This window comes from Leucopleurus acutus (assembly GCF_964270905.1).
Source record: "Leucopleurus acutus genome assembly, chromosome: 6".
Taxonomy (NCBI): Eukaryota; Metazoa; Chordata; class Mammalia; order Artiodactyla; family Delphinidae; genus Leucopleurus; species Leucopleurus acutus.
Window position 1 is genome coordinate 49,634,151 of NC_139149.1, and position 25,053 is coordinate 49,659,203.

Here is a 25,053-nt window from a genome sequence, read left to right on the forward strand (position 1 = left end):
TCCCGGGAGCCCAGCAGGCTTCCCCGTGCCTGAGTGGACAGGGAAAGCACTGGCCCCTTTCCCTTCTGTTCCTTTACGCCCTGCCGTACCGTCTCCCCCAGTGTCTCCCCCGTCGCTGCTGGACCCCTAACCGTGGGTGGGTCCCGCTGGGTGTAGGAACTCCTCCCCTCCCCCAGCTGCCCCTCAGGGGTCCCGGAGGTCCGGCCTTTACTTTTGCTCCCCCTTCCCTGCCTCAGGACCTGCACAGCTGGAGGGAGCCTAGGTGGGCAGAGGATCAGGCCCCGGATCTCAACAGGTTCCTGGGGGTCTGAGTGGGCAGGGGAAACCTGGCCACGCTCCCTTCTGATCCTCTGCCCTCCCAGTTGTTCCCCAATTTCCCTCTTCGGGCGTGGGATCCCTTCCCCTCCCCCAGCTGCCCCTCAGGGGCGCCTGTCCCGTCCCGCCTCCACTTCTCCTCCCCCTTCACTCCCCCCATGCCCCACGTCCTACCCAGTCGCTGGGGGTTCCTCCCACCCCCTTAGGTGTCCGTGGTCCCCCACCGGTGCCTGGTAGGTGCCCTAGTTGTGAGGAGACGTGAATTCCACATCCTCCTAATATGCCATCTTGATTCCGCCCCTAAAATTGTTTTTTATACATTACATTTTCATAAGATGATATTGTTCATACAATGCTCACTGAATCATGGAGCAAATTTTCATTACTATTACTGCTGGGCTGCACTAAGCAGCCCTGCAAGCCCCGTACTTAACCAGTTTCAAGACGGAAGAAAGAGCCCGGAGTCAGCAACAGAGACATCAGTGGTTTATTGGATGGGCGAGCTTAGACATCTGAAGCAAGGTCCTGGAGCGACACCCCTCCATGTGTGGGGGACAGTGGGAGGACATGGGGCAGTCTTTGCTCCGGGGACAGTGGGTTACCAATTATAGGGGGAATTGACATCAGGTTGGCTCAGAGGAGCACGCCTCTCACTGCCCCTTTGATAAGCTATCACTGTGGCTAAAGCAACAGCGGTTAGCTAAGGCCTGGGGCAAGTATGTGGGGAGGTTAGTCAGGTGAGTAGGGTGTAGGTGAAGCAGGTGTAGGGTGTAGGTGAAGCAGAGACCAAGACAACAGCCATCTTGGGTGGCCTGATCATACAGTTACTTTAAAAAAATACTCTTTATTGACTTATTGTAAGTTCCTATACTAGAAAATTTATAATATGAAATACTAGGTTTAGAGACAGAGATACAGCAGACTATAGTGTAGAAAATCCTTTCTGTATCTCACATGATAGTGTATGGGAGGTAAAATCAATTTCCCTTTACCCTTCTGAGTTCTTGGCTGAGATCTCTACGGACAAAAAACAGATGAACAAGAGAAAAAAAAGCCCAGAGGTTCATTAACACGAATCCTCATGTATGCATAGGAGATACCCGGAGAAAAATGAATAATTCTCAGAGGTGTCTTAGAACTTCAGCTTAAATACCATCTTCAGCTAAAGAGAAAAGAAAGGTGTGGGGAAACTAGCTACGGGGAGGTTACCAGGAAAAGAAAGATAAACAAACATAAGATTTGTTATGCAGATTTAAGTCCCTGCCTTCTTTATTGATAAGGGACTAAACTTGTCTCAGAGTATTCATTTCTGTCCTTGGTAGAGAGGGGAAGAGGGACCCTTTGGTCCTGTTGTTAGGCAGCTGGCGAGTAGAGAGCTTTTCTTGTATCTGTTTCTTCTCAGTTGCCTTCAGTTTAAAATAATCCTTATGCCAAAGTGGCATATTTTGGGGTGGCATATTCTGCTACCCTTCAGTAGGAACTTCCCTGCGTAGTTCTTTCTCTAAGAAAGAGACACGTTGCCTAGAACGTCAAAGGATCAGATATTTTATCCTACTTGCAAGCTAACAAGTAGCCTGCCACAATTTCATAGAAGTTGACAGAAGGCATGAGATTCCTCTGTCAGAGACAAAGAACTTTGTTACTTACAGCACAGGCAGCATGAGCTTCAGGTTCTCATGCATTCCTTTTGCTCCCAAGTTCCACTGAGTGAAATGGAGCTCCTAGGTGGGTGATGCAGAAGCAGTGGGTTTGAATCAGCATGAAGGAACTCTAAGCTTAGGAAAGTCCTGCTAGCAAACCTAAGCAAACTTTGCCCTGGAAGGAGAAATTAGCTTTGCTATCTTGCAGCAAATCTTCTCTCTGACCTTGAGGAAAATACAATCCCTATCTTGAAACCACATGTGTAGAAATGCAAGGAACCCATGGAGTTTTGAAAAAAATGTAATGCATTGGTAAGGCTAGTATGATGAAAAGAAGATGCACAAAAATTCTGACCAGAGATTTAGACTAAGATTGTAAATGTAAAACACTTGATCCTCTCTGAGTATTTCTTTGAATACGCAGTTAATCAATTAGAATAAAACTTCGCAATGATTTGTTTTGCTTTGTAATGCTTTATCACTTGATGCTTTAATGAGTCAAATGTTCTTTCCTCTTATCAAATAGGTTTTACCATCCCCCTTTATATATTTATGCCAATAATTTAACCTCACTGGCTAAAGTATTTCTTATTGTGTTAGGGGAACCAATGCACATTTTTGTCAAGAGTGGCTTGTACCTTAGCAATCTTCCTTTCTATCTCTTCCTGAGAAAATTAGGTTTCACAAAGTTCAACAGGTTCCTCCTCTGTAATGTAACTGACCAACAGTTACTCAGCTTTGCAAGGTTGATTTCCTCTGCTAATAGATGACACTTTCTTCCACATCCTTATTTTTAAGAAACATTTTAGTAGTTGTCTTATTCTTCAGAGATAACTCAAAATAATATCATTATGGTCTTTTTGTTTGTTTTTAAACTAAGTCTACAGCTGTCCGGTCACTGTGTGTGTCCTGTCCTTTTCAAGCTGGAGCTACAAAATTCATTTGAGCTCCAGAGAAAAGCAGAACTGTCAATGACTATTACTTAATAAATCAAAGTAATTGAGCATTTAACTTTGCACTGAGTGATTAAAAAACCAAGCTGTTCCTCGGTGGATATTATAAGGCCAACTGGCCCGAGGCAGGGGAACGCAATCAGGTTCACAGATTGCATCAGACATAAATTCTCCGGACCACCCAGTTCCACAAACTGCCCTGGATACATTCCGGACCACCCAGTTCCAGGAACTGACCTGGGGACTTTGAACCCAGCCCAGCCTTCCCGCCTTTCGAGGGGCGGGACTAACGGTCCCCCAGGATACCCAAAAAGACCACCAAATAAGGAATACTCTGCGCCCTCCCAGATTCACCACACCCCTTTCCCTTCTTCCCCTATAAAATCTTGCCCAACCCTCGCCCGGGTGCGACTTCTCTGGCCCCTTTCTCTCCGACCAGTGAACCTCGCCCGTGAGCGCTCCCTAATAAAGCTCACTTGAAGCTTTCCTCTGTTTTGCGGTGCCGTTTGTTAAGATCCGACCTTACAGATATAATTAGGAGGCACAACTTAAAGAGTTTGCCCAAATGTTGAGTCATTTGTCGGGTTGCCAGATAATATATAGGATGCCTTGTATATTATCAGCATGTAAACAGCGAATAATTTTTTTGGTATAAGTATGATCCATGCAATGTTTGGGACATACTCATATTTTAAAAATTTCATTTTTTTTTAGAATAAAATTTAACTAGGGCTTCCCTGGTGGCGCAGTGGTTGAGAGTCCGCCTGCCGATGCAGGGGACACGGGTTCGTGCCCCGATCCGGGAGGATCCCACATGCCGCGGAGTTTCTGGGTGCGTGAGCCATGGCCGCTGGGCCTGCGCGTCCGGAGCCTGTGCTCCGCGGCGGGAAAGGCCACAGCAGTGAGAGGCCCGCGTACCGCAAAAAAAAAAAAAAAAAAATTTTAACTGGACATCCTGTATTTTTATTTGCTAAATCTGGCAACTTCTGGTCACCATTTATCTAACAAACTATAATAACCTTTTGGTAAAACTTGGTAAGAGAGTTTTAGCTCAGAAGCACTACCTTTGGAGTAGAGGTCAAGGTTTCATAGTTTTGATGATGTGACATCAACGCTACGGAAAAATGGATGTAAGTAACTCTTCAAGTTTTGAAATTCATAGATAAGTATTCGGTAGCCCAGCTTCAAAAGAGTGGAGGTTAAAAGAAGTCATGCACTTGCTGGTCTGGGTTTCTAAGGAGAAAAGAAACCGACCTACAGAGCCTTTCCAAAGAGGTTGGAAGTTACTGTTGCAAAGGGTTCTCGGTTTAGCGAGGAGAGAGCGCAAGACCCGAGCGAGTCAATAAAAGAGGAGTAGGAAAAGGCTGGCCGCGTGAAGCCAATCAGAGACGAGATGGATGGGACTAGCCTCGGGGAAGGGGCGGGCTTAGGTACTATAGGCTCCGAAGGGCCGGTCTCAGCCAATCCGAGCTGAGTAGGGCAGAGCTGGACTCCGGGGGGGTTGGTCTCGAGGAAGTGAACGGCGCGGCCGGCGAGTCCGTCAACCTCACCTTCACCTGCAGCCGTACCTCCGCTTTTCTCCCAGCCTGGCGGACGCTGACTCGGAGGGTGACGGTTGACGTTCGCAAGATTGTCATGGCCTACCCGCGATACGGAGGAGGGGTGAGTCCTGGCCGCTTCAGCGCGGCCTCTGTCTCCGCGGGGTGTGGCGCTCCGGCGGGCGGTGCCTGCTAACTTCGCCCGCCTCTGGTACTCGGCGGCGCCGGGACTTCGCGCTGTGTAGGAAGCCGGGGCTGGGGCCGAGCGGGGAGCCGCAGGTGTTCTGGTCCCTGAGGAACCCTTAGACGAGTCCTTGTGGAGCCAAGGGTGTGGAGTGTTTTTAGAAATTTCTTCCCTGGAATGGAGGAACAAAGCATCCTTTTTCTTGTTCCAGTCATCTTTTGTGGTCCGCCCTCCGTCCAATCCTCCTAACCCCCTCCTCCCCGGTTTTGCTAGACATCCTTTTCCTGATTTTTTTGACCACTTCTTTTCTGTTCTCTATGTTGCTTATGAATAAATTAAGGTATGCTAAATGTCTCCTAATGTTTACTATTCTACCAAGGACAGTGTTCTTCTAGAATTTGGGGGCGGGGATGGGGGAGTGGGGAGGTGGAGAAGATTATACTTTCTTACGTAACCGTTTATCCTGCATCACTTTTGGGAGTTGGGAGTTGTGACTGTAGTATCCATTATGGTAACAGGAAATAAAATTTAAAATTTCAGTTTACATACATATTTTTATTTTAGGTAAGTGTTATAGTGTGATCAGTATTTTCAAGCATAATGATACATTTTAAGCATAGAAAGCTTATACAGATGAGGAAGAAATAGAATAAAAAATAAGTTCCAAGAATAAAAGGAAAAAGGTAAAATTTCTGAGTGTTCCAGAAGAGCCTTTTCATTTCTCTTAAAAAAAAAAATGGGTAGAAGCAAGTATCAGGTCATTATAGTATGTAGATAGCAACGGATACTTTCCAAAGAATGATGTAAGACATCATTTGTGAATGTCAAGCTTTACAGTGTATTAGGCATTGCTTAATGCCTAATACATTTGACTTAAGAACGTCAAATGTCAACATAAACTGTGGGGAAAAGTATATAACTTTTCAACATTGTTTTAGGGATAGGGAAGCAAATGTTTGAAGAACACTGACATAAGGTACAGCTGGTATCCTGAGGTATGAAGTGGAGTTCTATGCAGCCTGTTGTGACTTATTACACAGTTTATATGTGCAGAATTCTCCAGGGTTACAGATTATATGATCTAGTTTATCCAAAGTAACCCTCACAAAATGGACAAGTAGTTGAAAATTTCTGGGACGAAACTAGGGATCAAAGAGAATACTAAAGATTCAAAAGTGTGCAAAACTACATGAAAATGACATTGCTGACACAAGTCCAAGGTTTTCTTCAGTCGCATTACCAGGTCATGACAATGATGACCTAATGGTCAGTTTTGATTCATTTGAAACTATTGGGAAGACAACTTGAAATATGAATTTATTATAAACTACTCTTCAGGGTTTACTTTGTAGGCTAGGGGTCTGAGTTTCCCTCCATGTGGGCCCTTCCACATGGGTCTTGAGCTTCTTCATGCTGGCCATGTTCTAAGAGAGAAACGAAAGCTGTGTGTCCTCTTAAAGTCTTAAGCCTGGAATGCATGTGGTGCAGTTTCTACCAGATAAAGCTGAAACAGGCCCAGCCCAGATTCAAGGGAGTAGAGAAAGTCTTTGCCTTTGCAGGGGAAAGGTTGCAAAGAATTTGCAACCATCTTTAATCTGGCCTCCACCAGGCTCTGACATTTTTGGATTTTGGAGAAGTTAATATTGCGAGACAGGAAGGAAAGGTAGATAGAAGGTTATTCCTAAGGCCAGGTTCTTCATATAATACTGCTTGCCTGACTTTGATTAAAAAACAAGTATGCTGAACCCTCCAGGCACACATGGAGATGCCACAGTAGAGGGTCTATAGCCAGTCTCCTGGCACCACCTCAACATGAGCTTTTCGCTAATAGGCTTATATTTAGTTTGGCCTCTCTTCTTAGAAAAAAGTTTTTTCAGTTTTCCTTCTGTGAAGCTTAAGGTGTGAGGGTCTCCAGTAAGCCTTAATTTCTTGGATATGCCCCAGGCCTTGATTGCCCTCCACGTCCTTAGAGGCAGGCCTTGGAACCAAAGTCTAGGTGTTTGTTTTTTGCCTCAGAGCAAAAGCTGCTTTGGGAATTTCGCTAATCCTTTTACCTCTGGGTCTAGACTTGTCCCCCAGTATTGGCCTGGAAGTTTCCCCGTATGAGTGAGGAAATTTTACCTTTTTCCTTTAATATTAAAAAATAATATTTTATGAAAATTTTTTTTTTGTGTGTGAAGATTGATCTTATCCTAGTTACCCTTATTAGAAATAGGAAGTTTTTTTCCCTTGAATCAATATTTGTAATTTATAGAATTTAGATACTTTTAGAAGGCCCATTTCATTTACATTTTTTTTTTAATTTTTAAACTTTATTTTATTTATTTATTTTATTTTTGGCTATGTTGGGTCTTCATTGCTGCGCGCGGGCTTTTTCTAGTTGGGGAGAGCTGGGGCTACTCTTCATTGCGTGCGTGGGCTTCTCACTGCAGTGGCTTCTCTTGTTGTAGAGCATGGGCTCTAGGCACGCGGGCTTCAGTAGTTGTGGCTCGTGGCTCGCAGACTCTAGAGTGCAGGCTCAGTAGTTGTGACACACGGGCTTAGTTGCTCTGCGGCATGTGGGATCTTCCCGGACCAGGGCTCGAACCCATGGCCCTTGCATTGGCAGGCGGATTCTTAACCACTGCGCCACGAGGGAAGCCCCTACATTTTCAAATGTATTGGTAAAGAGGTATTCATAAGCATTTGTTAATATGTATTTTTAATTTGAATTCTCTTTGTGGTTATATACACTTCTCTTTTTTATTCCAGAAACTGGCCTGTCCTTTGACAGTCTGTCTCTTTTCAAAGAATAACTTTTAAACAGTTACTTTTTTTTCAAATTCATTATATTGTTTTAATGTTTATTGTTCCCTTTCTTATACTTCATTGCTTCATAATCTAGTTTTTGATCCTTGAACACATGTCCTGGAGCTCCCATAGTTTCTGCATACCTTTTGCCTTTACCATATCCCATGCTGCAGCTTTTCAGACTGCCACTAAAGGCTCCTACCTTTTGCCTTTTTCCCCCTCTTAGAATTCTTTTCTCTTTTTGCCCATCAATCTCTGCTTATTCTTCAAAGATGCAGATCAAGATTTTTGTTCCAAATGGAATAATGAACAATCTTGATACTTATTCATCCTCCAGACTCATTAAAAACAGTGAGCAAAATATCTCTCTAAGATATAAAAAAATGTATACCAAGTTCCAAAGTGAAAAGAAGACAGTAACCAGAGCCATAGCAGGAAACAAACAGTATGGAGTCTCTGGGGTCAGCTTTATATTTGAATCATGATCTATTTCTTACTAGCCATTTGACCTTAACTAATTCAGGAAACCTCTTGAAGTTTCACGTCGTCAACTGAAAAAAGGATAGTACTTTCATATCTCACTGAGTTGTTGGGAAATCAAATCACATGGTAGATGGAAAGTAGTTAGAACAGTACCTGCAATATAAAAAGCTCTCAATAAACATTAGCTGAGTATTATTATTGTTGGTATTCTCGTTGTTGTTATTCTTATCAGTTTTGAAGAGGACTATTGTTGGAATTATCACTTTATTGTTCTGTTCATTGATATCTTGCTTTTTAAAAAATAAATATTTTCTAGTGGAGGGGATGTTTCAACCCTATGCATCTTCCCATGATTCATTCACAGTTTTGTTGTATTGTATTTACCATGTATTCTATGTATGTGTCTTTAGGTATACTACTTCTTAGTTTTACTCTAGGTGAAATTTTCTTGTATTTTTTACTTTTTGCTTCTTGTAGTTTTTACTTTTTTAAAGTGTGCCTCATTCTTAGAGGCTAGAGACTTCTTTTTTCTTTAACACTTTAAAACATGTTGGATAACATTTGTTGATGAGCTGAATTAAGTAATGCAGGGCATCTCGCAGTTTGTAGCTAACAGCTTTTGTGATAATTTGGGAGCTTTCAGTAACTCGAGTTTTGCTTTTCAATGGACTTCTCATAAGTATTTTCTTTTAAACCAACTTCAGTGGATAATAGGTAATATTTGTATTAATAACCTTCTCCTTTTTCACTCTTATAGCTTGGAAATTTTAGCAATCAGATGCAAATGGGACAGCCAATGCCAGGAACCGGGCCAGCTGTGCTCCCTGGTGGATACCCTGCATACCCAGCTTATCCGGACAGTTATTCCTCAGCGGGAGACCCCATGTGGACATACTTCACTGCTGTTGCTGACCAGGTAAAATCCTAAATATATAGCACAAATATCAGTTTTAAAAACTGATTACAACTTAAAACAAATGTCAGCTCTTTTATTTAGTGTGTCATTTTAAATGTATATGAAACTTGCATTTTAAACTTATCTAGACTCATTTTCTTCTTGAGATCAGAGATGAGGGTAGTCATAATTATCTCATTAAAAAGTCTGTTAGTTTGATGTCTGACACGTTAGGAGTAACCAGGGTGGTGCGTGGAGACTGAGCCAGATAGGATCTGGGAAAAAGAGATCTGTATGTAAACCTCCTTGAGGAAGCTGGGGCAGAGCATCACAAAGGAGACTTGTAAATTGTGGATGTTTCCGGGAGAGCTTGATGATGGTAAAGCAAATCAGGAAAAGATAAAGGAAACAAGGCAGAACGAAGGGACAGATACCAGACTAATGAGCAGAGACAGAGATTCATACTTGGGTCTCAGTCACAGTCCATGTCTCTTTTCTTTTATAGTGGTCAAGAATGATTTATTGAGTGCATAGAATTTCATAGAAGTTTGATAACATTTTCCATTCATTATTCAATCACTTAAATGTTCACTAGGTCCCATATGCCTTTCTAGAAATAGAGGATATGCACAGAATTATTACATGTGGCAGACACTTTGTTTTGGCTACCCGAATTCCATTCAAAACCTCCTTTTCCCTTTTCACATGTGGTAGCGGTTGGAAAGCCCTAATACCATCTCAGACACCTTTCTATAAAGGTAACCATGTGCCATAAGACTGGCCATTGAGATGTAGGTGTAATTTCTTTGGGATGCTTTCCTTTTCCAAATGAGGAAAGCTTTCCTGGAACTAGTGTTGGCCCTTTCTCTGCCTTCATCCTACTGCCTGGAAAGGGGACTTGCAGTATGGAGGTGATGCAGCCACATTGTGATCTTGAGGCAACAAGCTTGAGATAAAGGCCTATGGATGGGGAATGTGGAAACATGCAAAGAGATTGATGGCCTCATTAAGTTGCCACAGAGTCTTGTTCTGCATAGCCCCAGACTTCTTGTATAAAAACAATAAACATTGATTTGTTTAAGCCCCTTTTATAACATTTTCTAATTGTTTTGTAGTTAAATGCAATCCTAACTGTTGCATTATGCCACTCTTATCTGCAAGGAACTCTTAAGTATAATACTGGGAATAAGTATGTTATCTATAGCTGACTATATAATAAATCCATTTTATAAAATTACAACTTAAAACGTAAGAACCAGACATATATATTTAGAGACTTTTTTTGACTTAAGAACTATTTCATTGTAACAGTTGTCAACAATAATTTGCTATGATTGTACTATTTGATACTTTCCTTAAATTTTTCAGTCTTGTGCTTTTGAATAATTAAATTCCATAAGGACGTGGCCCTTGTGATATTGTCTCTTACCCAGGAGGCACTAGGATTATATTAGTCATTGAATGGATGCATAAACTATCTCATTTTCAATTTTTCATCTAAATATTTAGACAGTTCTCTTATATGATGAATTTTGTCTGGCTTTAAGGGTTCAAGTGTAGTATCAGATTTATACATTATGATCCTAGAACCTAGTTACCAAACTCACCTCTGCAGCTATATTCTTTTTTGATAGGCCTCGTAATTAAAGATACTCTGAGAAATGTCCAATTGAAAGTTTCTGCAGTGTCCCTTTTTATAGGAGGATGTTTTCCTAACAGTAATGATTCAATCATCAGTTGATTCAGGGAAATTCTGGTTAGTACGTTCATAAATACACACAGGCACACACACGTATACACACAGAAGTATCTTGATAATACCAACAACTTCAACTTTAATGTGCACACTGCTTGCATTTTTCCACACAGCAGCTCTGTGAGGTAGGTCAGATGGATGTGCTCTTTTATTATAGATGAGTAAGTAGAGATTAAGATTGATTAGCCTAACAAATAGGACTTGAACTTGAATATCATTTCAAAATCTTGCTGCCTATCAGTTAACCTAACCAAGGGCAATTGATTTTTTGTTAATTATCTATCTAAAGCTCTTAATATTTAATTAGAAAATGCAGTTTTCTACCCCTAATGATAGGTAATTTAGTTGAGGGTTTAGATAGTTGATCACAATCCTCAGCTCAAACTGCCTGTAAAGATCCAAAATGATCACTTGGATTTTCTCCTTATAATTTAGGAAGACACTGCTTGTTAGTTAATTAAGATAACATGTTTTTATAAAATGTATGAAATACGAGTATGAAGTAGTGTACCAGGATAACGCTTTCTGATGGTGATAAATAACTTTCAGCAAAGCTATTCAGGTTATTAGAAAAACTCCAAAATTCTATAAAAACACATGCAAAATAGAATTTCATTCGTTAATTAGGTTTTAGACTTTTAAATTTAATCCATACTTGAATGAGAAATTGTAATAGTTTCAACCTTTTGAAATAGTAAATGAATATGGCTACAAACTGTCAGAAATGACTACAGTTTAGTGAAGAACCAAAGGAATTATCTACATTCTACCAAACAGCTAACTTGCTTTGTACTAGATACTGGGCTAGGGTCTGGGGATGAAAGGTAAATGAAACTCAGATACTGACCTAGACGATCTCTGTCTAGTCAGGGAGATAGACCTGTGGGAAATGATAACGGTACAGGGAGAGGCGTGCTCAAGGTGAGTGAGTGACGATGATAGCAACACCAAGAACATCCTCCGACCCTTATACTTGTTCTCTTTGCCTAGAACTGCACTGTCGAAATTAAATAGAGTGTGAGCCACAAACGCAAGCCACATGTGTAGTTCTCAAGCCTCCAAGTAGTGCATTTTAAGGAGTAAAAAGAAATAGGTGAAATTAATTTTAATAGAATATTTTATCTAACCCAGTGTATCAAAAAAGATTAACATTTCAACATGTAATCATGTAAAACTTATTAATAAGATATTTTACTCTATGTCGTGGTTACTAAGTCTTGGAAATCTGGTGTGTATTTTACACTAAGAGAACATCTCTGTTCAGACTAGGCACATTTAAGTGCTCGGTGGAATGTGGGGCTAGTGGCTTCTGTTTTGGACAACTCGGGCCTGGAGCACTCTCCCTCAGATGTCTGCATAGCTCGCTCCTTCACTTTCTTCAAATCTCTCTCAAAATTCGCCTGCTTTACCAAAAAGCTCTGCTTTACCATCTATGTAAAATACCATTGGCCTCCTCGCCGTACTCCACAACACTCCTTCTTAGCACCTTTACTCTGCTGTATTTTTTCCCTCAGCACTTACTACCATCAGATGTAATTTCTGCTTTACCGCCTCTCTCCCACCACTAAAATGTAGCCTCTATGAAGGCGAGGAATTTGTTTTGGACACGGCTTGGTACTTAGTCCATTTAATGGTGCTTGAACGTGTTAGGTTGTTCAATAGATATATGTTAAATGGATGAATTTCTTATTCTTTCTAAATGGAACATATCTGTTCATTTATTTCTCTGCATTTTCTTAGCATACTTGTTTTAATGATTGCTCTATAAAATTCTTTCATCCTGTATGAATTTGTTCTGAAATGGTTCATTCTTGTGGACTGTCTTTCTGAACATTAGATTTTTCCATATACTTTGGAATATTGGTTCCTTAAACTTACAATGAGTGAAGTTTTTGTTTATTCTCCTCACCCCTCCCCTAACCTTTTGTCCCCTTCCACGTTTCCCTTCCTCTCTCCATGTCACCCTTCCGTACCTAGTGGTTTTGTGATTTTCCCCACCTAGATTGTGTCCAGAATCAGACTTCACTGAAATATAAAATCCTTTGCCTTGAGTTAAGTTGTTCTAATAAATACTTGGGTTTATTTTCCAGAAACAAGCAGACTAAAATACAATAAATAAACCAGTACATACTTTAATATCTTAAAAATGTAAAACCGTCAGGTAAATCTAACAGGCTTGATAGACCTAAACAGGGTCAAAATCAAGAGACAAATGAAGTGAATGATGCAAGCACAGGGTCAGATCCTTTGTTTAAAAACTGGATATTTATTCACAGAATTTTTGCGTTAATTTTTTTAATATCGCATTAAAACATTACTGTGACTACTGAGTTTTCTTAAACTTCCTTATATTTAAAGGTTAGTCTCTCACTTGCCTGATAATGTTTATAATACTCCTTAGAAGTGTCTATAATACTTCTTAGAAGTAGTTTGTAAAAGTTTTGTTTTTTTCTTGGGTTCTTACAAATTACGTGTTTTAAATTTGCCTCCTTAATCCTTTCTCAGAGCTGTTGTTTTGAATTTGTGACAGTGTATGTGATGCTTCCAAGTAAATTACTCTTTATTTTTGTAGAAAATAGGATGAGGTACTGAAACATAATGAGAGTATTCAACCTGTTTCACTTCCATTGTGGTTACTTGTGATAAAAAAAATTTTTTTCCCATAAGAAGGTCAAACAAGAATATTTGGACAAAAAATCAGAGGGGACTCTAAAACTTTGCTGAGGTTAATGCTGTGGAGGAAAAAGATATTTTCTCTTCCCAGTTAAAGATCCAGTATCCTTTAGAAATAATCTCCTCTCAAAATGGGCATGAAAGGAAAGTGTTTGAGACTTCTCTGAATGCATTTTAGGCATTTTTCTAACTATTTTAAGTAGAGGTATAATGATTCTCACAAGGTATTACTTTGCACTATTATAGGACAGAGTGATTATGCTATTTTTCAGAAGTAGAGAATATAACTTATATTTGAAATACCTGAATAATTTAATAGAATAAAATTTGATTGTGAAAAAAGTATTCATGTTGTGTGATGTTCTCTAATGTGCCTTTGCCGTCAATAATTATCTCTATAATTTTGTAGTTGATAATAGAGTAGTATTTTGAAGATTGCATATTTATTGATCGGCCTAGAAGAGTTAGTTAGCATTTTAGTATGCTTTTATACAGCTGATTTTATTAATCAGGTTATAATTATTTTGTAACAGGATGGTGAAGTGGATGCTGAAGAACTTCAGAAATGTTTAACACAGTCTGGAATTAGTGGAACTTTTTCTCGTGAGATCTTTTTTTTTCTCTGTTAAAATTGGACTAGGAAATTCATTTTCTAACTATTTTGTTTCCATACTGAAAATATTAAAAAAATTTTTTATCACATATACATGCACATAGTTCAAAGAACCAAATAATTCTGCAAAGCTTGTTATGAAAATACTGTTCAGCATGCATTCCTCCCTCCCCAATGTTAACCACTCGCAGAGAAAATCTCTTTAAAGTTCTTCAGCTAATTCTTTTGAAATTTGCCTCCATATCTCAAAATAGCATGCCTTTATCACTATGGATTTTCACTTTTAATGATCATCAATTATTATGTCCTGCCGTGGGTGATGAGGATGTAACCCTCTCACCTGTGTCCCTGTACTCTACACAGGAGCTCCCTCATCCATCTGCTGTTAAGTAATTTTCATTAGCTCACTAATCAATATTTACCTTATTGTTACTATCTAAATGCTATTCCTGAGTCTTGTAATAATATATGATTACTTTTTCTTTTAATGTAACTTTTTGCTTTTTCTGAAATTAATCTTCATCCAGGAGCTTTCTGTTGTGCTTTGTTTTCTGTGCATAGCTGTCATGCTTGCACTCCTGGAGCCCTTTCTTCTCTCTCTTGAGTTGGATCTCCCCTTCATTCCATCCCTTGTTGTCATTTTAAATTTGATAAAATATATTGAATTAGCTTCTTAATAAAAGTGCATGGGAGGTAAATTTTTTGAGACTTTCTCTGAAAATGCTTTCATTCTATCCTCAGAATTAAGTGATTGGCCAGGTATAGAACTCCAGATTACAAATCATTTTGACTTAGAATTTTAAAGGTATTGCTCCATTTTATTTCCAGCTTCCATTGTTGCTTTATCTTTTTGTTTCCTGCCTGTATGTCGTTTATTATTACTGTGTGGAGGCTTGTGAGACCTTCTCTTTGTCCCTAGTCTGAAATGTCACAGTGCTGTGCCTGGTTGTGTGGGGAATGCAGTGGGCACTCCTAATCTGGAGACTCATTTGCATTAGTTCAGCGCTGTTTTCTCCATTTTCTCTTTCTGGAATGTGTCTTTGGACTGGGTCGCTTTTCTTACCTTTTCTCTCCTACCTCTTATTTTCCTCTACTTTTGGGGAAATTTCCTCAACTTTATTTTCTTTTTCTTTTTTAACTATGGGACGCTTCACAGAACAAACTTGCGTGTCATCCTTGTGCAAGGGCCATGCTACTTTCTGTATTGTTCCAATTTTAGTATATGTACTGCTGAAGCGATCACTCAGCTTTATTTTCGAAACCTTCCATTGAGTCTTTCATTTCTCCTATCATGTTTTTAAAATCCAAGAGCCTTTGTTCTTTTTTCATGAATGCGATGTCTTCCCTTATCTCTGAGATTGTTAATGTATTTTTTTTAAGCTTTTTGCTTCCTACATAACCTACTTCCTCCAGTTTTTTTTCCCACGTTGTTTGTTTGGCTGTCTTTCATGTTAGGTGCTTTTCTCAGGTGTCTGATGATCCTAGCTTGCTCATATTTAACTAAAATGCCAGTTAGAAGCCCTGAGAGCCAGGCTGGGTGTTGACTGTAGACTTCAGAGTCTGGTGGTTTGGCTGGGCAGTGTGTCCTCCAGCACTGGGTATGAGGATCTTTCGGGATTTCTTTGGGGCTGGTTGTCCAGTTGATCTTCTGTCTGGAGCGGAGGAGGGAGGACTCATCAGGGTTCTCAGTCTTTTGTAAATTGTCATTGAATTTCCTTGTTTTAGTAGATAGTCCTGTCCTCAGCTGTGCCTGGTTTCCTGCAGTGCACAGCCCTCTCCAGAGAATAAAACCCCAGATGTCTACCGGCGTGGGAGTAGCCATCCATGTAGCTGAAGCAAGGAGGGGATTTGGGGCTCTAAAGGCTCCTTAGATAGACATTCAATCAGTCCTTCGGTTTTTGTCTCTACATTCACACCCAATTTCAGAAGTACTGCCAGTCCTTAAACGTTTGGAGTCTCCTCCAGGATAACCAGGCTGCTTCTCAGGTTGTCTTATTGCAAGTTCAGGAAGCCACTTTCTCAGATCTAGGTTGTCAACTTAGGTCCACCTACGTTTCCAACTTGCAAAATTTTATTCCTTTGTTTTCTCTCTCATTCTCTTCTTCTCTAAAGGATTACAACTTTTAGAAATTCAGTTTAATTCTGTCCATTCTAATGGGGTGTGGGAAGAAAGGGAAAATCTGTCAACTTTCCTAAAAATTCTCTCCCTCCATTCTTCGTCAGAGATATTTAATCTTACATATACTTGGTCCTATTTTGAGATTGATTGAAGGTCTGCTTATTTGATGACTCAATTTTTGTCATTTATTATCATCTATTCAGATTCGCCCACTTAATGAATGTGTGCCATGTTAACTTTAAGGCAAAACAGATGTCATTTACTTGACAAAATGATGGAATGCCATTCCAGAGATTTCTCCCCCTCCTTGCCTGAGTAGTTTTTGAATGAAGGAGCACTGGGCTCCAATCCTGACTCGTCCACCTGTTAGCTAGTGAACGTGGGAAACTTTATCTTTCTGGACCACAGTTGCTTTATTTGTAAAATTGGGGCTAGGATAGGTTTGGCATGTTTATGTGAAATCACAAAACACACACTACCTGACTCATAGTAAATGCTATTCACTGTCAGTTGAATTGTCAGTCTGAAAATACTGTAACCACCTATTCTAACATTGACACCATATGAAACATTCAAAGAAAGCTCTTTTAACTTTTGGATTGTTTTATAATTTTCTTTAATGGGTCTAAAATTTAGCTGAAATAGTTTTTTTCTTTATAAAAATTTCAAAATATTTTATTAAATAGCATAAAGTAAAATAATTTTAAGCATTTTTATTTATTCATTCATTTATTTTAATGAGCTACTAGTAAGAACTTTGTAAACTTGACTGTACTGACATATCTCCTTTATCAGCACTATGTGTAATTAGTCTTGAGATAAATCAGCATGCTAGTTGAATGTAATTGTGATAAGGTTTAGAAAAATTAAATTCTGCCTAGTGAGTCCTCAGTTATAGTTCTTTAAATATGAAAGTGTTAATATTTCTAATAACCCCTGATTTTAAGATAGCAAACTATCTTGTTATCTTTATTTCGTCTTCCTTTCTTTTCCCCTCCCCCGAGAAAAAACAGTTGCTTTCAGTTCTGAAGCTCATCTTTTTCTTACTTGGTTGATGGCAGTAAACTACCAGATGGTTTACCTACATCCAGATCCAACTTACTTTACTCTCTAGTATGTTCTTTGTCAATTACTGTTTCTGAAATGGAAATTTTAGAATTGCCCCTCTGTTCCTTAAAATCCTTTAGTAACTTCCATTGGTCTAAAACTTTAGGGTGGCATTCAAGACTTTCGTGACCTGGTCCTCATCTGGCTTTCTGAAGTCATTATATGCATATGCCTCTCCTTCCCATATACCCCAAGCTTTAACCAAATCTCTAACACTTTCAAGTTATGTGATCTCAGCGTATGACAACTTCTACTTAAACCTGACTTGGCATTTGTGTTAGGAAGACTGAAGCCCTCCTTTTCACTTGTTTCAGTATTTTATAATTGCTTATTTAATTACCCAAATCCCCTTAACTAGATGTGAGTAGTATGAAGGTAGTAACTTTTATTTTAGTCTCTTTTTTTTTTTTTTTTTTTTTACTATGCATGCCTAACATTCAAAGTTTGTTCATTGGGTGATTGTGTATGTTTGGCAATGTGTAAATGTTTTGTTTTGAAAACAGAAATTGTTGTAATTTTATATAAATAAAATCGGGCAGAATTTAATTCAAATAATAAATATGTTTTATAGCCTTCAGTTTGGAAACCTGCAGAATTATGATTGCCATGTTGGATGTATCCTTGACTAAAAATAGAAAATATTGGAATATAGAATATTAAGGCAATTGTTAGATATAAATGATCATAGTAAACTAGAGAGTTTAACAATACTTTGTAACATCCTGTTTGAATTCCATTCTTTTCCATTTTTACACAGAAATCTATTTATATGCTAAATTTGGCTAACTCTTGCAGAAGTGAACTTAACAATATTTTAGTCAATTATTTGGAGTTTGGGGTCCGGGTAGATTCTTTGGTATCAAAATTTATTTTTGTTAATAAAACTATCAGAGAGATTACACAGGAAAAATGGGATTTAATGAATTCAAAGAACTTTGGGCAGCTCTTAATGCCTGGAAGCAAAATTTCATAACTGTTGATAAAGACGGAAGTGGCACAGTAGAGCGTCATGAATTGAATCAAGCCATTGCTGCTATGGGTAAGAATATTAAATTCTTTAGAGTAGATCCAGGTCATCTTTGTTCAGATGAATATTAATTGTTTAAATTTGCTAAGTAATAAAAGGGTATATTATTTCACCAGCTGTTGTCCAATTTGATTTCAAGGTTATAGATACATTCTGATTTAAGACCTTCAACAAAACCATTTTATTTCTGAGTTTTCCAAAGATGATCTTTCATACACTCTGGTTGATAAAACAATTTCTGAATTTCCTTTGTTGAGTATACTTAAATTTATTCTAATTGTTTGTACTCACTTACCATTTATATTGTACTCTTTTGTAACTTGGTAAGATCTCTAATTTGACAGGAAAGCCTTATCTCAATTACAGGTCTCCATACATAGTCTAGCTTTCTAGCAGTAAAACCTGTTTTTGGTTTTTCTTCTTTTTTTTATGTAGTGTAGAACACACAGCAGACACCGGAAGACCTCAAAATGGGAAGTCTACATTTTAGAATATCTTAAAAGACTGTAAATTTATTTTTAGCATATCTCTGATAAGCTGAGGTTCTCAGTCTATTTTCTTTCAAAAAGTGATAATATAAATGGTGTTTAACTTGTTTACAGTTAATGCAATTTTAAGTAGTTTTCTTAATTGTATTTACTTTCGTGATTTTATTTACACTCATTTTTAAACAAAATTCTTTTGTAACAGAACTCACTTTTTGAAAGATTTTATTTAACTTTCAGAAATCTGAACCAAGTGCAAATTACCTCAAATTCCAATTTAAAGTCAAAGCCATGATTAGTTTCGTTGTATCAATAGATGTTTTAATAGATGGTCATTTTAGGGACAGTCCTGGCCATATAAACATGTATAGTTCAACTATAGTCTTAATTCCTAATGAATTAAACTTGGTTCTTAATTCAGCACAGTGTTGGAAAATTAATATAACCAATTGCAAAAAAGAAAACCACCGAAGAGTTCACATAGGCAGTTGAGTGTAACAAAGAGGTATTCTGTATTTTTCAAATTTAAGGTCTTCAGATATATTTTAAGATATTCAAATTATTTTTGCTGAGAATGCTATGGAAAATCTTATGAATTTTATCAGTCCCACATCCAGATCATAATTCTCTAATAGAAAGCTCAGGGCTTATTTGCATATAATTACATTAGTTTGCATATATGACTTCTATTAATTTATACCTTTCATTTACTTTTAGCAAGTTTCCTGGATTGTATTTCATTATAGCTATGCATAGAATTATCTTCTGTTGCATTTGTTTTTATTATTTTTCCCTTTGACTAGATTAATGTCTTTTGTCTAAATCTACTAATCCATTAATATATAAAGACAATAATTCTAGGCCAGCATTCTTCACAGTAAAGTGTACACATTCATTAAATACATAAGACAATCTCTAGGGGTGCAACAAGTGGAATATATTAATTTATATTTTTAATTACTTTTATTCCATTCTTTTTAAATTTTAGTTTTATATATACTTTAAAATGTAAATAATCAAATAGTAATTCATGTATAGAATTTAAAACTAAATGAATACACATATAATGGGAGTGAGTGATCCAAAACTTTTTACTCATAGAAGTACACATTCAAAAACTTTTGGAGTCCACTGGGCTAGACAATAAAGAACCAAGGAAATAGTAAGAAGACTGTGGTTAAGATGAAAAATCTGTGAAGAAACAGAATAAGGGTTATAGGACAAAATGGAATAACATTTTCCTATTTCTCCCCCCTCTGAGTAACCATGTTGATTCTCAAATTTTCTTTGACTATAAAAGACACTTGTAAGCAATATAGTCAATGGGAAATATAGGTTTGAATGATAGCAAAGATCACTAATAACCTTTGCTTTGATTTTCTTTTTTTTAATAGATTTGTTTTATTTATTTATTTATTTATGGCTGTGTTGGGTCTTTGTTGCTGTGCACGGGCTTTCTCTAGTTGCAGCGAGCGGGGGTGCTCTTCATTGCAGTGTGCAAGCTTCTCATTGTGGTGGCTTCCCTTGTTGTGGAGCACGGGCTCTAGGCATGTGGGCTTCAGTAGTTGTGGCTCGCGGGCTCTAGAGCGCAGGCTCAGTAGTTGTGGCGCACAGGCTTAGTTGCTCTGTGACATGTGAGATCTTCCTGGACCAGGGCTCGAACCTGTGTCCCCTGCACTGGCAGGCAGATTCTTAACCACTGCACCATCAGGGAAGCCCTCAATTTCATTCCCTTTTATGGCTGAGTAATATTCCATTGTGTATATATACCACATTTTCTGTATCCATTCATCTGTTGATGGACAATTAGGCTGCTTACATGACATGGCTATCGTAAATAGTGCTGCAGTGAACACTGGGGTATCATTCCTTTTTATGGCTGAGTAATATTCCATTGTATATATGTACCACATTTTCTGTATCCAGTCATCTATCGTTGGACGTTTAGGTTGTTTACACATCCTGACTATTGTAAATAGTGCTGCAATGCATATTGGGGTACATGTGTCCTTTGAGTTATGGTTTTCTCAGGGTATAGTAGTGGGATTGCTGGGTTTTTAGTTTTTTAGTGAATCTCCATACTGTTCTCCATAGTGGCTGTATCAATTTACATTACCACCAACAGTGCAAGAGGGTTCCCTTTTCACCACACCCTCTCCAGCATTTATTGTTTGTAGATTTTTTGATGATTGCCATTCCAAAGCAATCTACAGATTCAATGCAGTCCCTATCAAATTGCCAATGGCATTCTTCACAGAATTAGAACAAAAAATTTTACAATTTGTATGGAAACACAAAAGGCCCCGAATAGCCAAAGCAATCTTGGCAAAGAAAAATGGAGCTGGAGGAATCAGGCTCCCTGACTTTAAACTATACTACAAAGCTACAGTAATCAAGACAGTATGGTACTGGCACAAAAACAGAAATATAGTTCAATGGTACAGGATAGAAAGCCCAGAGATAAATCCACACACATGGTCACCTAATTTATGACACAGGAGGCAAGAACATACAATGGAGAAAAGACAGCCTCTTTAATAAGTGGTGCTGGGAAAACTGGACAGCTACCTCCAGTCCTCCCAGAAACACCCAGAGCTCTGATATTCTTTAAAGAACTATAAAATTACAGAGTTGAAATATTGATGCATTAAAAAAACCTGTGACATACACTAGACCTTATTTCAAAATCAAAATATATTTTAAAAACACAAAAAGATAATTATTTTCTTTTTCCTAGCTATCACTTTTTTACAAAGCTAGAATTGTGAGAATTATGTACCACCTCACTATTAGTAATGAAACCTTTGATCAATTTCAATTGGAATGTGTTTTGTTTCTAATGTATATTTTTATGTAATGAATTTTGAATGTTAATTTGTTTTATGACTTTATTAACAAGAATGCATTGTTTGTTGTGTTCTTTTGATGTTTAGTTTTGGCAGTTTTAATCTAGCATCCCTTCTTCTAGGTTATAGGTTGAGTCCTCAAACATTAACTGCTATTGTTAAACGTTATAGCAAGAATGGCAGAATTTTCTTTGATGATTATGTCGCTTGCTGTGTGAAGCTTCGAGCATTGACAGGTATGGACCATTTATGGGTACAGTATCATGTAGCTTTTTTCTTGAATGGTGTCCCTCACTTTCTTCAGCAAGTTGATGGTATTATGTATTTTCCCCCTTTATTCACTATTAAATCTAATCAGAGCTTTAAGGCTTTAAAAATTTAGGATTATAAATAGTGAAAAATTGTTATAGCTCAGTTTTGGAAAGTTTTCTTCATATCTCAGTTGCCTGGGACATAAAATCACTTAAGATTTACTTGAGTATAAAATTATTCATTTTTTAGTACCTGGGGACACCAAGTATTTAAAACTATAGATTTTAAATTATAACAGAAAAAGTAATTTTTTTGTTTAAAGATTTCTTTAGGAGAAGAGACCACTTGCGACAAGGGGTTGTGAGTTTCATATATGAAGATGTAAGTATCCTGTATTACACTTTTGATATTTATTCTGTGTTCTGTATATGTTTACAGTTGTCAAAAAATTTAAGTGATCTCTGGTTTCAGTACTGGAAATAATATATTTTAGAGACCATATTGTTTATGTTTTTCAGCTTAACGCAAATGTAAGATTCAATCGTGGTAGAAATACCAATTTGACTTTATAGTAAACATAAAAATACTTTTAAATTTTATGACAGACTTTTGGCAGTTTATGTTCCAAATCATTTTTAAGGGCAAAACTACCATTGCTTTTATAAAGAGTAATTTACTTGTGATGATCTTTCTTCTAAGAGAGAGAGGAAATTTTCATCTATGATAGGTAATGGAACTGTTCATTTCTCATTTCAGATGGTTGCTATTAACCTGATTCCAAGTTTGTTTTGTTTTTAACTGAAGGAGAGGTTATATTTCACATGTTCTTTAGTGTTTCAAGGTTTTGTTTTATTTTTGTTATGTAGGAATTATAGGGTCAACTTTACCCTACTAGTATAATACTGGTTTGAGTTACAAGCCTTAGAAACTCAAAATTTCTCCTCTTGTGAAAATGCTTCTGTAGAATATAATTAATCAAAACCAAAACCATTTTGTTGTTACCAGCTGGTGATTTTGCTTATGTATTAGTTTTTGCAGGGCACTATGGCAATTTGATAGTCTAGAATTTGAAGGCTGAAGAAATACTGTGAATTTCTCTGCTTGGAAGAAATGAACTGAACTACTTTGAATTAAAGCTTTTGGGGCTTTTCCATGTTCCTGTCTGTTAAGTCTCTTCTCTTTCTATGTGTTTTTACTTTAGCTCACCATGCAAAGCAGTAAAAGAGATGTTTTTGTATTTGTAATATTTATATAAATTTATAACTTTAGGGATATCTGCATAATAAATATTGGTATATGATTAAGTGATATAAATAACTCTTAGTTTTAATTTTCTTTCTTACTTACAAGATAGATTATATAAGAAGCCAAATGATGAAAGCCTAGATAAAACTAATTTATACTTACCTGAAGGTTATAAATTATACTTGGAAATTTTGTTTGTAGTTGTTGGTATTTGAGGGTGAGCCAGAAGGGGAAGCCTAGATTTTGCGCCATCTTTGTAATAGGGTTTGTTCTTTGATCACATAATCAGAGAACAGAAACTCATGAGTCTTTGCCTGTGAAGAAGAAAATTGTACTTCCTAAAATTTTATCTTAAATCACCTTAGGTGAACCATAAATTAAACTATGGTGAAATAAAACTACAGGAGGCATTGTTTTTCCTTTTTAAATTTTTTGCAGTATATATTTTTCTTCAATATGTTTTATTGTCTCCTGTGGAAAAAAATTCTTAATAAACATAACTTTTTTCTCTGTGCTTTATAGGTAACCTAAAATGACATCTTTTTCTAAATCTAGATTTTCTGGAAATGACGTATTTTTAATGAAATGTCAATATTTAAATTTGTCCTTTTAAACTAAATTGTTTATACATAATGCTGTTAACTGTTTAGAAAGTTTAAAAAACTCCAGTAATCTACCACTTTGTTTAAATGTTCAGAAATTATAAGTTTGACTTTCTTGACAACATTAGCCAGTGATTTTGGCATTAGTAAACCAGTAAGTCTTTACCACTAGGTGTAATGTGGGTCCTAAGCATGGTAGGCATCATGGAAGCATTTTTGAGTGGTGTTACTAACAAAAATTGCAAAGTGGAGTCACCAGGTCCTTAGCATTTAAGATTCCTGGTATAAGCTGCTGCAGTTAATCCAGTCCCTTTCTGGGCAAACACCCCAAAGTCTTTCTTAATGAAGTTGTAATAAACCACATATTTTTTCTTACACTTTAACTGACTATCTTCCAGCTTAACGGTGCAAATGGCATAATCTTAATATGGCTCGTGACCAATTAATAGTTTTTCATTTAAAAATTTTTCATTAAAAATGGAGGATGAATGGTAGTATCTTGAACAAAAACCTTTTATAAACTTTCACTTTAAAAAAATCCTAGAAAGGAAGTAATGTATATTCATGTTGATATTGATAATTTTATATAATTAGCTGTCGAATTTATTTGGTCAGCTTTATAAAAATGTGTGAATAAATAATCCATGTAATTTTGTCCTCTGGCTGTTAATTTGTTTTTCATGAACATATATTTGATAATGTGAGAGCATGTTAACTGAGTCATAAAAGATATCGAATTCTAATTAGAAGTGTTGTAGGAAAAAGCTAATGTAAACACACTATATCATTCATGTTGAATAAGGGTGATACTATGACTCAGTAGCATGGAATCTTAACATCCGATTTATACAGGTGGTTGTTACTGTCCTATTCTGAGGTCATTTATAATTTTCCTTATTTGGATGCTCATAGTTGAGGTAAAACTTTTAAAATGGCTTGACATGACTCATATAAGTTTTGCCAAATGACACTTTGTGTTAGAACTTCTTCACACAATTCTCTAAGTCATCCTTTTCCAAAGGTGTTCCTATGACTTTTGGTCATAGGAGGTCTGTGAAGAAGGAGTTTCCATGACCAAACGTATTTGGGAAAGTCTCACCTTCCTCAGGGAGCTTAAAAAAGCCTAAGGGACAGAAAATCTCATTTAATTTTATTTGACCCAGTTTTTTCCAAACTTTTTTTTTTTTTTTAACCACAGAACCCTTCCTCTTAGCAAAACTAATGTTCCATGCCAATCCACCCCAGTTGTCAGACAGTTCTTTTGCACTTTACATTAGATAGCTAATTACATAAACATTAGCCTTAGAGAATATATTACTAGGATTTTTTTGCTGAAATGCAATTCACATTTTTGATGCTTTAAAATAATTAATGTAAACAGACATCCATTACTAAGGTAAAAATTAAATAGTTTTACAGGGAGTATGACTGGAATATGAATATAGTTTGGTAGTTTGTACTGGTTAACTCATGCCCCAGTTTTCTTATGATGATGTAAATTATTGAATAATGTACACTCTTAATGTCTAA

At 37.2% G+C, this 25,053-nt stretch overlaps 1 protein-coding gene across 4 annotated transcripts; it reads left to right on the top strand.

The window, feature by feature from the left end:
- Positions 1 to 4,459: 4,459 nt before the first annotated feature.
- Positions 4,460 to 24,835, top strand: GCA (grancalcin). 4 transcript variants are annotated; one of them, XM_082841025.1, is made up of 8 exons: positions 4,460 to 4,570; positions 8,661 to 8,819; positions 13,761 to 13,830; positions 17,638 to 17,681; positions 17,958 to 18,105; positions 21,547 to 21,660; positions 21,999 to 22,057; positions 22,433 to 24,835. In XM_082841025.1, the coding sequence occupies exons 1-8, from the start codon at positions 4,544 to 4,546 to the stop codon at positions 22,472 to 22,474; spliced, it is 663 nt and encodes a 220-aa protein (XP_082697151.1). In that variant the 5' UTR covers positions 4,460 to 4,543; the 3' UTR covers positions 22,475 to 24,835. The 4 variants fall into 4 exon arrangements, with proteins under 4 accessions (XP_082697151.1, XP_082697152.1, XP_082697153.1 ...); XM_082841026.1 differs by having other exon boundaries at positions 22,706 to 24,835; XM_082841027.1 differs by having other exon boundaries at positions 22,715 to 24,835.
- Positions 24,836 to 25,053: the final 218 nt, after the last annotated feature.

Bases quoted from the DNA above. Each gene is read 5' to 3' on its own strand.
- GCA (XM_082841024.1), top strand. From the start codon at position 4,544: ATGGCCTACCCGCGATACGGAGGAGGG. The intron at 8,820-13,760 runs GTAAAATCCTAA...ATTTTGTAACAG, and splicing joins TCACTGCTGTTGCTGACCAG to GATGGTGAAGTGGATGCTGA. The intron at 18,106-21,546 runs GTAAGAATATTA...CCCTTCTTCTAG, and splicing joins TCAAGCCATTGCTGCTATGG to GTTATAGGTTGAGTCCTCAA.